Raw genomic sequence first — 14,043 nt, 5'->3', positions numbered from 1 at the left:
GTAAATAACGAAAATATTTTATCTATATATTTCCGATCCGGGGGTGGCTCGGACGGGGCGCGCGCCAATTTACCTCCGGCCGTGCCCGTCTTTTTTCGCTGATAATTAATTAATTAATTATATATATATATATATATATATATATATATATATATATATATATATATAAATAAGTGCGGCGGATCGTCCCGCGAGAAGTCGCCGCGCGTCCGGCGCCCCCATTGTTACACCATTTCATCATTGCATTTAATAAATTATATATTTATTGACTCATTTACCTTTTGTTTCCAAACCCCACTGCTCTATACATCCTATATGCTATTTTTACTTGATACTTTTCTTAAAGGGAAGATGGAGGAGGAAAAGGGACGCAGAAAAAATCAACGGCGACCTCTCCCGCAACAATTTATTTAAAGCATACAAACAGTACAAACGATGTGTCGTCATTCCTCAAGTACAAATTAAATTACGTTACTTTTGTGTTACAGTGTTATTGTTGTCGCGCTTACGCGTGTCTGCGCATTATTACACTCAGGCGATTCCTCGCGACTCAAATCCATACCAAAACAGAAATCAAAGAAATGAAATTTTTTTTCGCTTTTAAAAGACCAATGACAGAAACGAAACCTCCCGCGTAAACGCCTCCTAGCGTTGGAAAATAATAATTGGCACATGATTTTTTTTCTCCCTTACGTGATTCAATAATCTCAAAAGGTTACTGTAAGGAGGGCCTACAGCCAAAATACTTCTGTTTTTTTCCCGCAAATTCTAAATCTTTCACTCGGATTGAGCTCTTTTGACATCTTCTTCGAAATGCTACATATAAGTATCTAAATATCGATAAGGCACACGCGGTCTCGGAGACCGTGAGATTCGACTACAGGCCTCCCTTGAGCAGTGAACAATAATAAATAACAATAGGAATAATAATAATAGCGATGATAAAAAAACCCGGTAGAGAGAACCGATAAGAGAGCAATCAGCATCAAGAATAGTCGTCAGAACACCTGGACCCGATGGTTCTCCCGATCGCAGACAACGATGTTACCGACCGAGGTGACCGCAACGCCCTCTAACCCCTTGAACTCGCCGTCGGCGCATCCCCAGTTGCCAAAGGCCTTCAGGAAGGCGCCCTCGGGGGTGAAGATCTGTATGCGGTTGTTGCCCGAGTCCGCGACGACGATGTATCCCTGGTCGTCCACGGCGACTCCTCTCGGGAACTTGAACTGTCCCTCGTCGGAGCCCTCGGAACCGAAGGCCGTGAGAACCCGGCCGTTCACGTCGAATATCTGCACGCGATGGTTGTTGCTGTCGCTGACGATCACCCGGTTGGTGCTGCTGACGGCGATGTAGTGCGGGTGCTCGAGCTGGCCGCGACCCGAGCCGCAGCTGCCGAACTTGCCGACGAAGGTGCCGTCCGATTGGAAGACCTGCACGCGGTGGTTCTCCTTGTCGCAGACGTAGATGAAACCCAGCGCGTCCGTGGTGATGCCCCAGGGATAGTTGAACCGACCGTCGGCCGTACCCTGGAAGCCAAAGGCCCGCAGGAATCGACCCGACGGATCGAACACCTGGATCCGATGGTTGTACCGATCGGCGATGATGAACTGGCCGATTCGGTTAACGGCCACACCGGCGAGACAGTCAAACTCGCCCTCGCCACTGCCGTAATTGCCGAACTCTCTCATGAAGTTCCCGTTACCGTCAAACACCTACCGATCAATGGGATAAGTGTTGTTATATTACACATCATATGATTACAATAAAATAGCAAATGGTATCGTTTTGGCCATACGTACTTGCACTCGATGGTTAGAGCTGTCGGCCACGACGATGGAGTTGTCCGGCCCGACCGCGAGTCCTCGCGGCCAAGTGAAGCATCCGGCTTCGCTCCCCCGCATCCCAAACTTGAACAGCTGCCGCCGCTTCAGCAGGTATTGCCCCCTGCGGATATCACACAATCGACAATGCGTTATAGTACATTTTTGCAATGGTATTGGAAATTCGCGACCGAGAGCTCTTATATACATTCGCGCATGTAATTGAGAAATCGGCGATACAAGATCTTGGCACGGTTCCCAGAGAAAAAGCGAGAGAAAGACTTCGGTGCATTTCGTGCCGTCTAAGCAGAAATCCATTTGGCCCCAAAAATGCCTCCATTTTCATCGAGATTAGATTTCAGATTCGATATGCACACGCTTTCTCGTTTTCTCTCGGATTATACGCGCGCACAAGGTCGTGTAGCACAATTACGCTTTTTTCTTTGTTTCGTCGCGCGCAAACGACTTCGCGGACTAACGATATAATGCGTGTCGGCGCACAGTTAGTAGTAAGAGGTGTGAGTTTATGGATGAAAGATCGAGTACTTACCTAGTGGAGGAACCTGCTGCCGCGGGTATAGCGGGAGCTGCTATAGGGGACGTGGGGGAGCCTGACGGGTTTTTTTGATCGTCGTCAGAAGATTCGAAGGAGGCTTGTCCCGTGTGCCTGAGAGGAAGGCCTAAGGATAATCTTCGCGAGGCTGAACTCGCACTGCTGCAAAATTCAGGCTTGTATTATACACACGATATCTATTGCTCGCTTATAAACAATATTATTCCTCACTCGCACGTTTACTTTGTTATTGTAACCAAAAGAAAGAAAAACTAGATCACAGCGTCAACAAGAAAGAAACAAAGTCATTAGAAACTCTACACGCCACATCGTCAGTTTTGGTTTATGACACACCCTTATTCTTGTCACATGTTAATACAGATATGAAGGAGCACTACTAGAAACTATAGATTAAGAATCGAATGTCTGAACTGCGTGGTTGGCTTTGATTTTCTTTCGTATTATTGGGAAAACAGGGCAAACTCCCGGTAGAAATCTTGGCGCGTGAAACAGTACATGTATGCAATTTATGAAATAAGCCATGGATTTCTACGCGATTCCGACAAAAAAAAACACACTCTTAACGCAGATATTAATTCGACACTTATTTCTCTCCCATTTTGCACAAAAAAACTCACAGGTGCAGAATGTCTTTTCTCTAAATCGAGACTCATCGTTTAAGGGTATACTTGAGTTTAGTTTTTATACAGTAGGCTTCGGTGTGTATGTGTGAAAACAATAAAGCGGTCAAAAAACATCAAAAAGCTCGAATATCCAATTCTTCAACAGGGGGTGGATACACTGGGGAGTTTCTTACCCCACGCGATACTTGTTTTCGTTCAACGAATTAGTTACGGCATTGATTTTATCTCCCAATCGTCTAGAAACGAATAATATCAATCTGTTAATTTCGACTGAATCGGCGTGATCGAAAGAAGAAAAAAAAACGTTGATCAAACATGTACATCAAGAACAATAAATCATGTGATAAGATATAGATGGCTATAATAGTTAATAGACGCATTGATGAATATTAACGTTGACATAGTAATTATTGGTAATGTATGGATTACAACTGTTCATTGTTTTTATTTCACTGGTACACTGGGGGATTTTCTTACCCGCCCACGCGATACTTGTTTTCTTTCAATGAATTAGCTACGGCATTGATTTTATCTTCCAAGCGTCTAGAAGGAAATATTACTGTTTTTTTAAACTGCATTTCATTGCATTTAGTTGCATGTGGTGTGAGATGAGATGACTAATTAATGACGCTTCAGTAGTGAATATTTTTACTCTTTTGCGTATTATTATTTTTATAGCTCAAAGACTCATTACCAACAGTACAGTTTCTTCCTACAGCCCGACCGTCAATGCTATGTGCATTGACTAAATTTTAATGTGTCTTATAAGGCTAAGTCTTAGACAACTAGATTTTTATAAAATAATAATACACTGTTGGAAAAAGATGAAAATGTTAGCTTAGTCGTAACAATCTTCTGCGCTAATATGCCAGTCAATTCGTATGTGTTAATGTGTTTTCTTATTTCTCTGTGCAAAGTCTCAACCGTATTAATGATGTTAATCTCATTAGAAAATCTCTCTTGTCAATATAGTCAATATATATCTCTCTTTCTCTCAAAAATAAAGTCAAAAAAATTAGTGGCTGTGTTAATTGAAGTTAAGTCAAAAGTATGTTGATGTAATTGAACGACTGCACTTGTATTTTCTTAGCAACATATATTTTATTGAAATTCCTGTTTGACAGTTTATTATGTATATAATAGTAATGTTTAACATGAGATTGTTGTGTTTATTATAGTGCGAGAGTTACAGTAGAAACAGTTATCTTTACGTGAATGGTAATAATAGTAATAGTAATGGTAACAGAACGCAAACTCAACTTCAACGACGTCTTACTTTAATTCAATATTTTGTGTGTCTGAAAAGTGATAAAATACGTGTTAGAATTCATTCATTTTTCCAACCGTGTAATAAGTAGATGATAGTGAAAAAATAACGAGAAAAAAAAAACAAATAAGTGAATCTCGGCGCGTCCGGAAACCACACCGCACATATCCATCGCGCCGAGATATTGTGTGTGCGTGTGTGGAAGCAAACGTACAACGAAAATATATACAGAAAGAAGAAGGTGACGATTAAGAGAGCGGAGGAGAGTGACACTTGATAATTACCTTGAGGAGGGGATGGCGGAGGCCGAGGAGGGTGGCTCCTTGTCCTTGGCCGTGCGGTTACCGTACTTGTTTTTGAGGTAACGCGCCCATGAGCTGAGCGCGGCGCCGTCTTTCTCGGCGCCTGGACGCTCGCGATCTGGACTGGGCTCCCTGGACTTGAGGGCGTGGGTGCTTCGGCTCCTCGCCAGTTCCGAGCCCGCGCCGTACTTGGCCGCCAGGTAGGCGTTCGGCGACTGGGTCGTCGGCGAGGGCGGATCCTCCTCGATGTCGAGCTCCTCGCCCCCGAAGTTGTGGCTGCTGCGCGACCTGGCTAGTCTCTGCCGGCGCTCCTTCAGGGCCGCGTAACGCGACCTCGGGGTGCTCTGGTCCTGGCTGCTGCTGTTGCCCGGCAGCTCCAGGGGCTCCGGGGGATCGGCTCGGTGGTACGGCTGGTACGACGACTGGGGTGAGCTCGGGGCTACCGCCGAGGTCGGACTGCTGTTCCCGCCGCTCGTGCCCATCGCTGCCTGGCTCCGGCTCTTGTTCAGGAACCTGAAACGTTGCCAAACACCAGGATTTCCCGACGCGTTAGACAGATCCACTCGTTACTGGCTCATATTCTGCGGACTAGATACTCTGGGTGTTTATGACGTGATCTGGAGAGTAGTAGTCTTTAGGGCCGGAGATTATACGCCGATTATCCCACGCCGAGCAGCCACTCGCTTACTTTTTTCTCTCATGTATGATATACATATTTATACACACGCGTTAATTTTATAATTATATCGATCGTGACACACTCGATCGCGCGGCGATGCAATGAAATGATGAAGATCCAGCTGGTCCTCAGCTGTTTACTTTTCGTCAATATTCGATATAGTGACGAAGTATATAGTTTGAAAACAAAATATAATGATCTTTCGAACGTGAAATCTACTTCAACTCATCTGCTAACGTGTTAGTGAGCGCGATAAATAAATATTATGGTTTTATTTACAATTTGTTAAAATGAGCGCGGTATTACATCGTTGAATGATGTCGTGAATGATTGATATTATGTAAAAGCAAGCGATGTGTTGGGTTAGTGCACGATATTAAGCAGATTCCTTGATACAAAAGATTTCTGAATCTCTCGCGTGTGGTAATCGGTGTACAATTCTGGTATATAGATAATACGTCTGTTACATCCAGAGTCAATGGGATTAGTCCACAAAGTGACGTTGAGTATAGAGATAAAATTAATGAAAAATAATATATAAAAGGAAGAAAAGAGAATATCTACACAAAAGCGGCATCGCAGAGAGTGGGTTTTGGCTGTTGTCTATTGTGTTATGTGGCATATAAGTGACGTATACGACAGAAAAACAAAAAAAGAAGAGAACGATAGAATCGAGGACGGTTTTTGAGAGGTAAATAAATAACACGACTACTATATTGTCATCACGATAATGCAAGTTTATTTACCACACCAACAAACTGATATCTGCAATAAGCTCAGTATATATATATATATATATATATATATATATATATATATATATATATATATATATATATATATATATATATATATATATATATATATATATATTAAAGATAGGAACAGAGAGATATACAAAAAAGTTTCTTGTGTATGCTTGATTTTAAAAGGTTCGTCTTATCGCTGAGAGCTGACAATGGGACTTTGAATTCCACATGGGCTATTCAACAGTCTCATTGGCAACTCAGCTTCTGTTCTCATCACGAACGACGTTCAAGACTCTAAGCTCTCTTCTCTGATTGTCCTCTCGTATCACTGGGTATCTTTCCTTTTTTTGGTATTAATCAAGCGACTCTACTACTTGGGCTCTAAACTAATCAGGGACACGTGCGGGTGTTCATATATAGTATGATATACGTGTATAATATCAACGTAAAAAATCCACTACAAAGCTAGGCACTGCGACTATATAAATGTATATACGTTCAAACGTAGTTCATTAAATAAGAGCAACATAATAGCAGTCTGTGTGAAAACGCGAGGTTCGACAGTCATACGAAGTCGCGAAAACCGTTCTCTGGATTTGTTTCCTCGCTATTCGGATTCGAATTTCAAACGTACAGTACATCGTATCACTTTTATTTCCATTAATACTAAAAAATTACATTACATATAACATGCCAATGAATAGGAACGATATCGATTGCTTTATCATATTTTCGCGGTTTCATCCTTCGGCCTACCGTGTATTATCACAATTACCTTTGAGTAAATATACGAGTATATATAGGGAAGAGATAAAATGCAAAAAGGCCGAGCAGCTATAAATATATATCGCGTATCTACCATAACAGTACTCTAAAGTCCATTGTATTATAATCGTCGTCGTAGTCGGTCCCCCGTTGCGCAACGTCCACATAATGTCATCGTCATTGCTGTCCTGTCTCTTGCTCGGGCAAGAGCTGAGAGATAATGCACACGTTGCTGCACGAGAGCCGTAGAAAAGAATCTCGAATTTCACGAAATACAGAATAGCGCGTATTATCTCTGGCCAATCGTTCGTTCGTTATCTGCGTTATCTCTTGAAATTCCAGTTTCTCCTCCTCACGCGCGAGAGTGATTATCGGGAGACGCGCGTATTATATGCGTGTATATTACAAGTATATGCGCCAAAAAATTAGGGCTATTAACATCGTTAATGCGTTTTAGCGAATTGTTTGTTCTCTCATTGTAATATTGTCAGATAATCGAGTTTGAGTCACATAAACAAATTGATTAGGACGCTACAACACAGTACGGAAACACAGAAGACGGTGGTTACCATTTGCATGGGTAAACTCGTATCGTTCGCGCTATCCTCGAGGGAGTCTCGTTTTAGCGGCGCGCTCGACATCACTGTTGTCACCAAAGCACCGTCGACGTTCTCCAAGTTAGCGGTGGCGGCCTGATGCTGGCTCTTGTCGTTCTCCTCGTCGCTCACCACCACCCAGCCGTTTTCGCCGATGCTCCACTGGCCTTCCTTCTCGCTTGTCGTCTTGTTATCGTTGTCGCTGTTGTTGTTGTTGTTGATCTCGTTGTTGGGCTTGCTTGGCCAGCCGTTCTCCATGATGGGCTTTTGAGTGGCTGAGATGAGGCTCTCGTCGTTCACCACCCAGCCGTTGTCGTCGAAGAGGTTCTGCTGCTCCTCGAGCGTTTGATACTTTATAGGAACGTTATCGTCGATAAATGAATGTTTGGAATTGCCGTCAGTTGCTTCATTCTTTGTACCGGTTCTGTCTTCTTCTTCCTCTTCCTTGTCTTCTTCCGATTCCTCCTCTGACTCTGTCTCGTCGTGACCATTCGCCCAACCATTTTGCTTAACAACAGCACTCTCTCCCTCATTCTCATCACTCTCATCATCGTCATCATCATCATCTTCATCTTCTTCGTCGTCTTCGTCTCCGTTATCTTGAAGCTTCCCTGGAACGTCAGCCTCCGCAGTTTTGCTTTCAGTCTCAAATCTCTCATTGTCCTTGTCGGGTAGTACGTCGTCATCGCTCGCCTCGCTTTCGGAATCATCGTCGTCGGTTTTGGACAAGTTGGTGGATTCGCTCGTTCCCTCGGAGGAGTGACTGCGATTGTTCCGCTCGCGGTCGTCTTCGTTCCTCGTCGCGTCGTCTTCGTCGTTATTGGGGATCTTTGAGCTGGTGGTGGTGGTGTTGCTGTCCTCCTGCGAAGTCCATTGCTTGCCCTCGACGAAGATCTTGGGGCTACTCTTCGTGCTATTGCGATTATCGTTATTATCGTTATCGTAAGTAGAAGTAGAATCGTTCGTTATCATCCCGTTATCATCGAGTGGTCTCGGCGGCGCGCGAACCCCCGCTAACTTTTCGCTAATCTCGGTGCTTTGTAACAACGGTAGCCGCGCGGCGCTCCGGTTATCGTTATCATTCTCGTTATCGTTATTCTCATTAGCATCATCATTGTCATCGGTATTATCGTGGCTAGGAACAATAACGTGAGGCCTATCATCATCCTGAACGCGATCACTGGCGCTGGACGAAGACGAAGACGACGAGGCTCTTCCGATATTACTGTCACTCACATCGTTATTATCATTCGCGTCTGACGAGTCATCGTCTTCGTCGTCTTCGTCGTGATCGTCATCGTCCTTATCGTCACGGCCACTACTAACAGCCCTAGAACTATCACCATGACCCAGGGGGTTACTGGATTTAGAACCGAGATAGTCGTGAATGTCGTGATCGTTGTTTACGAACCTGCTGGTGTAGCCGCCGGGCGTCGATGACGTGGTCGTGCTCGTCGGCGAGGTCACGGATTGCGCTGGACTACTCCTCGGTGTGCCGTACCTGTTAATGGAACAAACAGAAGAGTCTGTGTCACTGACCTGCTGCACATGTAAGTGACCTGCGCTGTAAAAGCTGACGTTTTTCCAGCGAGTGAGTTAAGTTTTTGAAAACGTTTTAGCTTTTTGCGAAACGCTCTTCAAAATCTTTTGACCTCGCTCGCACTTTATTGCACGAATTCTCTTGAATTTATCCGACCTTTTTGGAAAGCGTATATAAAGATGAAAAAGAAACGGGCTCAACAAAAAGTCTAATAAATTAAGAGAAGGCTTGAAAACAAGAAAAATGTTTAAAACTGAAAGAAATGATACGCTTGCATAAATAAAATGATCTCGTAACTGTGAAAATTATGATTAAATGATACATAACTTGTAAATAAGAATTAAAAAAAAAAGAAAAATAATAAGTTGACGTTCCGTATCACAACAGCGTAAGTTACACATTTATTGATAACTCATTATGTCGTCCTTACATCCTGGTACATATGGATCATACAATTTTCACAGTTTTAAACATTTTTTCTTACAATTATCACAATGTTGTATAGATAGATTTCTCAAGGTTAGCTTGGTAAATATTTGTTATCTTTATCGTGTTGGAATGTTTAATTTGCTAAAATATAATTCCTTCAGACGTTCAACAGACAATAGTTCACTGAAACAATTATCTCGTAACAATTCATGTGCAGATAGATATTTTTCGTACTTTCCTAACACATATATATATAATATACTATATGATTTAGCTAGTGCCATTGAATCATGACTCGTTGAAGCGAATTTGCGCTCCAAGATTTTTACTAAACGAAAAAAATAGCGTCATATTTATCTTTTAGCAAAATTAAAATATATATGTCAATTTTTCTATATATTCACGTGATACAACAAGAATTTCATTATCTTATTGTGTCTAACAATATTACATCGAATATTTTTCTCGCTTCATTTAGGTGAGTACTTTACTTTTTTACTCGTCTCTAAGGATACTTTTCACAGTAATATTCCAATTTTGCCAATTTTCGATAAGTCAAGATTCCAAAATATATATGTTTTTCGTGACGATGAATGGCAAAGGCGAAATAAACAAGCCAGTTCGTTGATAGTTAAGTATTTATTATGCAGTAAAATAATATATGAATTTTCATACATTTTTCTCTTTTCAATTTTGAAACGTCGAGCGACTGTCAAAGTCGCTGATAATATACTATATAAAATAGAAAATAAACTTTGCTAAACAACATTTCGTTAAAGCTATCGTCAATAATCATTTTAGATGCGAGAATTTTTACTGCTCAGTATCCTTAAAGACTTGCGGTTAAGCCCCTTTTTGTGAAAGGAATAATTCAAGCGTATATAGATTGTTAATTTCAGGACCAGCCCATTATTTTTGTCTAATAAAGATTTCATTTAATACTGCGTAAACATCTTGTCCAATTTCGAGGAACAACAATAACAAATTTGTACTACAAAAAAGGACTTCATCAGGTTAATTTTGTTTCTAAAAAAACGTAAAACGATAAGTAAATAGATTTTGTTATAACAATAACTCTCACGATGTATAACATGGAAAAAAGCTCGGGTTAAAGCTTGAATGTGTTAAGTGGTTAACGATAATTGTAATCGACTACTCAAATAAAGTATATAAAATATATAAAGATTCTCAAATCCTTTCGTTCCTGCCAATCAATAAGAATTCCAAAATTCTTCTAAAGCTTGTGCATAGAATCTTATTCGTCAGCTTGTACAATCAAAAATAAATAAATATATAATTTTTCTATCAAAAAAATAAATCTTTCTCCACCTCTCGATTACAACCATCGTTCGATAGTTTTAGTTAGCAGCTACTTTTTAGGAATGAGAATCTTGCGAATTCGTGTCTCACTAGTCGCGTAAATTGGCAGTTAATAATAATCGTCGTCGTCGTCATCTTGCGTGTGTTAAAAATATCCACATACAACGGACCATCTAGATATATCTAGAATATAGAAAGTTTTCTCTTATAAAATATTATATTCGCGTAGAAATTTAGAAACATCCCGCGTCGTTCTAAATCCGCTTATTTTTCTTCTCTAAATATTCATCTACTATATAATCTCTCTCTCAGCTTCGCAAAAATCGCTCTGAAGAAAGTCATTGCACCCCCCCCCCCGAAGCAAAGTAAAAACCACATCAACAACAACAATCCAAAACAAAAAAGAAGAAAAAACAGAGTTATGAACGCGAGCGCTAGCTCATCATCCGAAGAGGTTTTCGAGTACGCCTATGGCAAGTCTGCCGGCGGCCTTCTTGATAAACCTCGTCTTGGACTGCTTGGACTCGAGCCTGCGATTGGTCTCGTTGTCCCGGAGCGCGCTCGCGTCGTCCATGGCCAAGTAATCTTGCCTCGTGCTAGGCGACTCCTCCTTGCTGCCTCGTCGAGCCTCGGCGCTGCGGGCCAGTAGGGGTCCGATGTCGGTTCGCGCCATCGCCGACTCGCTGCGGTTCGGCGGGTTGTGGTTGGACATGGCACTGTTGGAGAGGGCAGGCGCCGAGGCCGCGGCTGGGGTCCGGCTCTCGGTCTCGGATTCCTCCTCGGTCTCGGACTCGGTCTCCTCGGACGAGCTGCTGGTCTCCTCCTCGTCCTCGTCCTCGTCCTTTTTCGCAGCTACGGTGCCGGCAGCAGCGGCGGCTTTGGGCTCTTCGCGCCCCGACTGACTCGTCGGGGACGGCTGAGGCGGTGGAGGCGCCGCGCGGTTACCTAGATTATAGAGGCGCACAGTGTCAGAGCCGGTACTTTTATGCGCGCGCTGGCTAACGGGCGAGCGAGCGCGCTGCCGTAACGGTGACTCGATGATTCCGCGGACTCGAAAACGCGAAAAAAGGAAAGCGGAAGCGTTGCGTTTGTGTATCTCTTATCGAGCTCGATTCGACATTTCATCGAAGCGCGCGCGAGTCAATATCGATGAAAAAACGGTATACCGTTGCGCAATCGATAAAGCAAACGGAAGCGAATACGAAGCATAAGCGTAAATATGGTGTTGGGGAGACGAACCTTTACCTAAAAAACGGCTCTGAAAGGGTCGTGGCGCGTTGGTGGCTGTGGTGACGGGCGAGTTCTGATTGGAGGGTGAGACTGTGGACGTGTTGGTCGTGTTGGTCTGCGGGGCTCGCGACAGGTACTTCTGTTTCATCTCCTCGGTGGTGAAGGGTGCGCCGGTGCTGCGGATCCCGGAGCCGGTCGAGCTCTCGGAGCTCGTGCTCGACTCCGAGGAGGCGCTGCGGCCTCCCGGCGCGTGCACGTCCGCCGACGTTCGCCTGCTGTTTATTGTTTTGAAATCCAGCGTTAATTATCGCTCGTTAAGTCTATGCTACTTCCTCAAACGCGCATATAATTCAATTAACAAGCCGAAGAAGTTACCTCGAAATAGGTGTTTTCCTAGCAGTCTCCTCGGCCTGTTCGCTCTCGCGGCTAGGTGTGTGCTGCTGCTGAGCTGCCAGCGGTTGAGAGGGTCGTTCCTCGAGGGTTTCCTGGACCGGCGATACGGCGGCTGGTTGCGGGGCGTTCTTGTTCTGCTTCTTAATACGGGCGATCTCGTCGTCCTCGCTGACTTGTCGGCCGACCGCCGGTGGCGCAGCCTTCCTCTGAACTGGCTGGACCTGCAGGCGAACGAGCCATTCGCAAAAGATCGTATCGTTTTCGTTATGATGATGATTGCGTCAGATTTTGTTAGATATTGTCAACAATCGCGGAGTTTTATTTCAGCATTATGTACAAGGATCTTGTTACCATTTCAAAGAAAAATCAAAAACTGTATACGGTGTCGGGCCCGAGCTTCGAGAGACTAGGCACTGATTCAGGCGGCGAGATAAGAGGAGAGAGAGAGAGAGAGAGAGAGAGAGAGAGAGAGAGAAGCTCGTGCCTACCGCCGGCTAATAATGAGTCAACGCACGTACCGATTTCCGTGCGTGTGTTTACTCATTGTACTATAGAAGCGTAGCTTTTCCCAATATTTACTTTTGGATAGTATATGTGAGTGATAAATTTTTGCAGATTAAGAGTCTCGAATTACCGAGCTTTATTTACTCTTTCCTTATTTACATTAATGTTTATCTCGTGTGTATATATAAGTGTACAGTTGCAGCGCGCTACGTAACAGTCATTCCTTGAACGAATCGCCTTTTTTATTGCGCGCCGAGCCAGTAAAAACAAAACATTCTCACAATCATGACTCGAAGGTATAACAGATCTAGGTGTACAAAACATGAAAAAGTAAAAAAAATTCAATAGACTATTAATGATCATTGTACAATAGAAAAAAAGAAAGAGTGATGCATGAAAACTTAATCGCTCTACATGATATCTATATGCGCACGAGTGCACGTTACACATAGCTACTATATACTACTAAAAAAAAGGAATCGCATATCCGCAAAGTGATATTAGTGTCATCCTCTGAAAAAGAGGCAGCCCGCGTGCACGTCTCATGCGGCCAATGAAATAAGTACTGCTCTGCTATTATTATTACATGATTATTTTGCGATTGATTAATTAATCAATTGTTATGTACAACATTTTCTTTACACTATGTATTTACTGCTCAGACTATTTTTTCAATAAAAAAAAAAGACAGAGTCGGTTAAAAAAAAGGTAAGAGAGATAGCTTTGTGTGGCGCCTGCGCAAAAACCAAACAGCATCGTATTCGAACTTATTTTCTTGCTGTCAGTGAGATAGAGAGTGCGCGCGGTCTCGTGTCTTGGCTTGGCACTTTTCCTATTATCGGCCGTCTTACACACTCGGCAGTACGTTCTCTTTCACTGTCAAAACACACAAACGAGTCGTCATTTTTCATTCTCGCATATCTGAAGCTCTTGTTTTAAAACTACATAACTACTATATGCATCCGATCGTCGTACACTAATATGCAATTGGGTAAAAGCAACGACAATCACAGCTTTATATTGAAATAATTTATTGTACTCATGGACTACTGAGTGATTATTGACAAAATATCCACGTTGCGATGCGATGAGAGGCGTGCGAGTGTATCTATAAGCGGGTATCATAGCGAGAGGGTAGTCAGTCAGAAGATTGCTTGGCGCACGCGAGGAAGATCCAACACATGAGAAAGACAGCGATATGCCGGCTATTAGTGGCGTTCCGCACGATCGCGTCGAGCGTGGTCTTGAGTCG

General features: G+C 43.1%; 1 protein-coding gene across 20 annotated transcripts in view; it reads right to left on the bottom strand.

The window, feature by feature from the left end:
* Nucleotides 1-388: 388 nt before the first annotated feature.
* The window catches only part of LOC100679033 (RING finger protein nhl-1), a 33,313-nt gene continuing 19,658 nt past the window's right edge, over nucleotides 389-14,043 (bottom strand). For 6 of the 20 annotated variants that reach the window (XM_032597994.1, XM_016983705.3, XM_032597995.1 and 3 more), the window contains 10 exons: nucleotides 12,270-12,508; nucleotides 11,904-12,169; nucleotides 11,255-11,609; nucleotides 8,787-8,876; nucleotides 4,569-5,099; nucleotides 3,495-3,560; nucleotides 3,191-3,253; nucleotides 2,371-2,535; nucleotides 1,800-1,944; nucleotides 389-1,712 (listed from right to left, as the gene is read on the bottom strand). In XM_032597994.1, the coding sequence (XP_032453885.1) occupies nucleotides 999-1,712; nucleotides 1,800-1,944; nucleotides 2,371-2,535; nucleotides 3,191-3,253; nucleotides 3,495-3,560; nucleotides 4,569-5,099; nucleotides 8,787-8,876; nucleotides 11,255-11,609; nucleotides 11,904-12,169; nucleotides 12,270-12,508 (2,634 nt within the window). In that variant the 3' untranslated portion in view covers nucleotides 389-998. Of the gene's footprint in view, nucleotides 1,713-1,799; nucleotides 1,945-2,370; nucleotides 2,536-3,099; nucleotides 3,254-3,494; nucleotides 3,561-4,096; nucleotides 4,316-4,568; nucleotides 5,100-7,348; nucleotides 8,289-8,786; nucleotides 8,877-11,254; nucleotides 11,610-11,903; nucleotides 12,170-12,269; nucleotides 12,509-14,043 lie in introns of those variants that run through there. The other 14 variants (XM_016983711.3, XM_032597996.1, XM_032597997.1 and 11 more) reach the window with 12 other exon arrangements.

This window comes from Nasonia vitripennis, chromosome 3 (genome assembly GCF_009193385.2).
Source record: "Nasonia vitripennis strain AsymCx chromosome 3, Nvit_psr_1.1, whole genome shotgun sequence".
Taxonomy (NCBI): Eukaryota; Metazoa; Arthropoda; class Insecta; order Hymenoptera; family Pteromalidae; genus Nasonia; species Nasonia vitripennis.
Note: the sequence above shows the minus strand (reverse complement) of the source record. Positions and strands in the feature narration are given on the sequence as shown.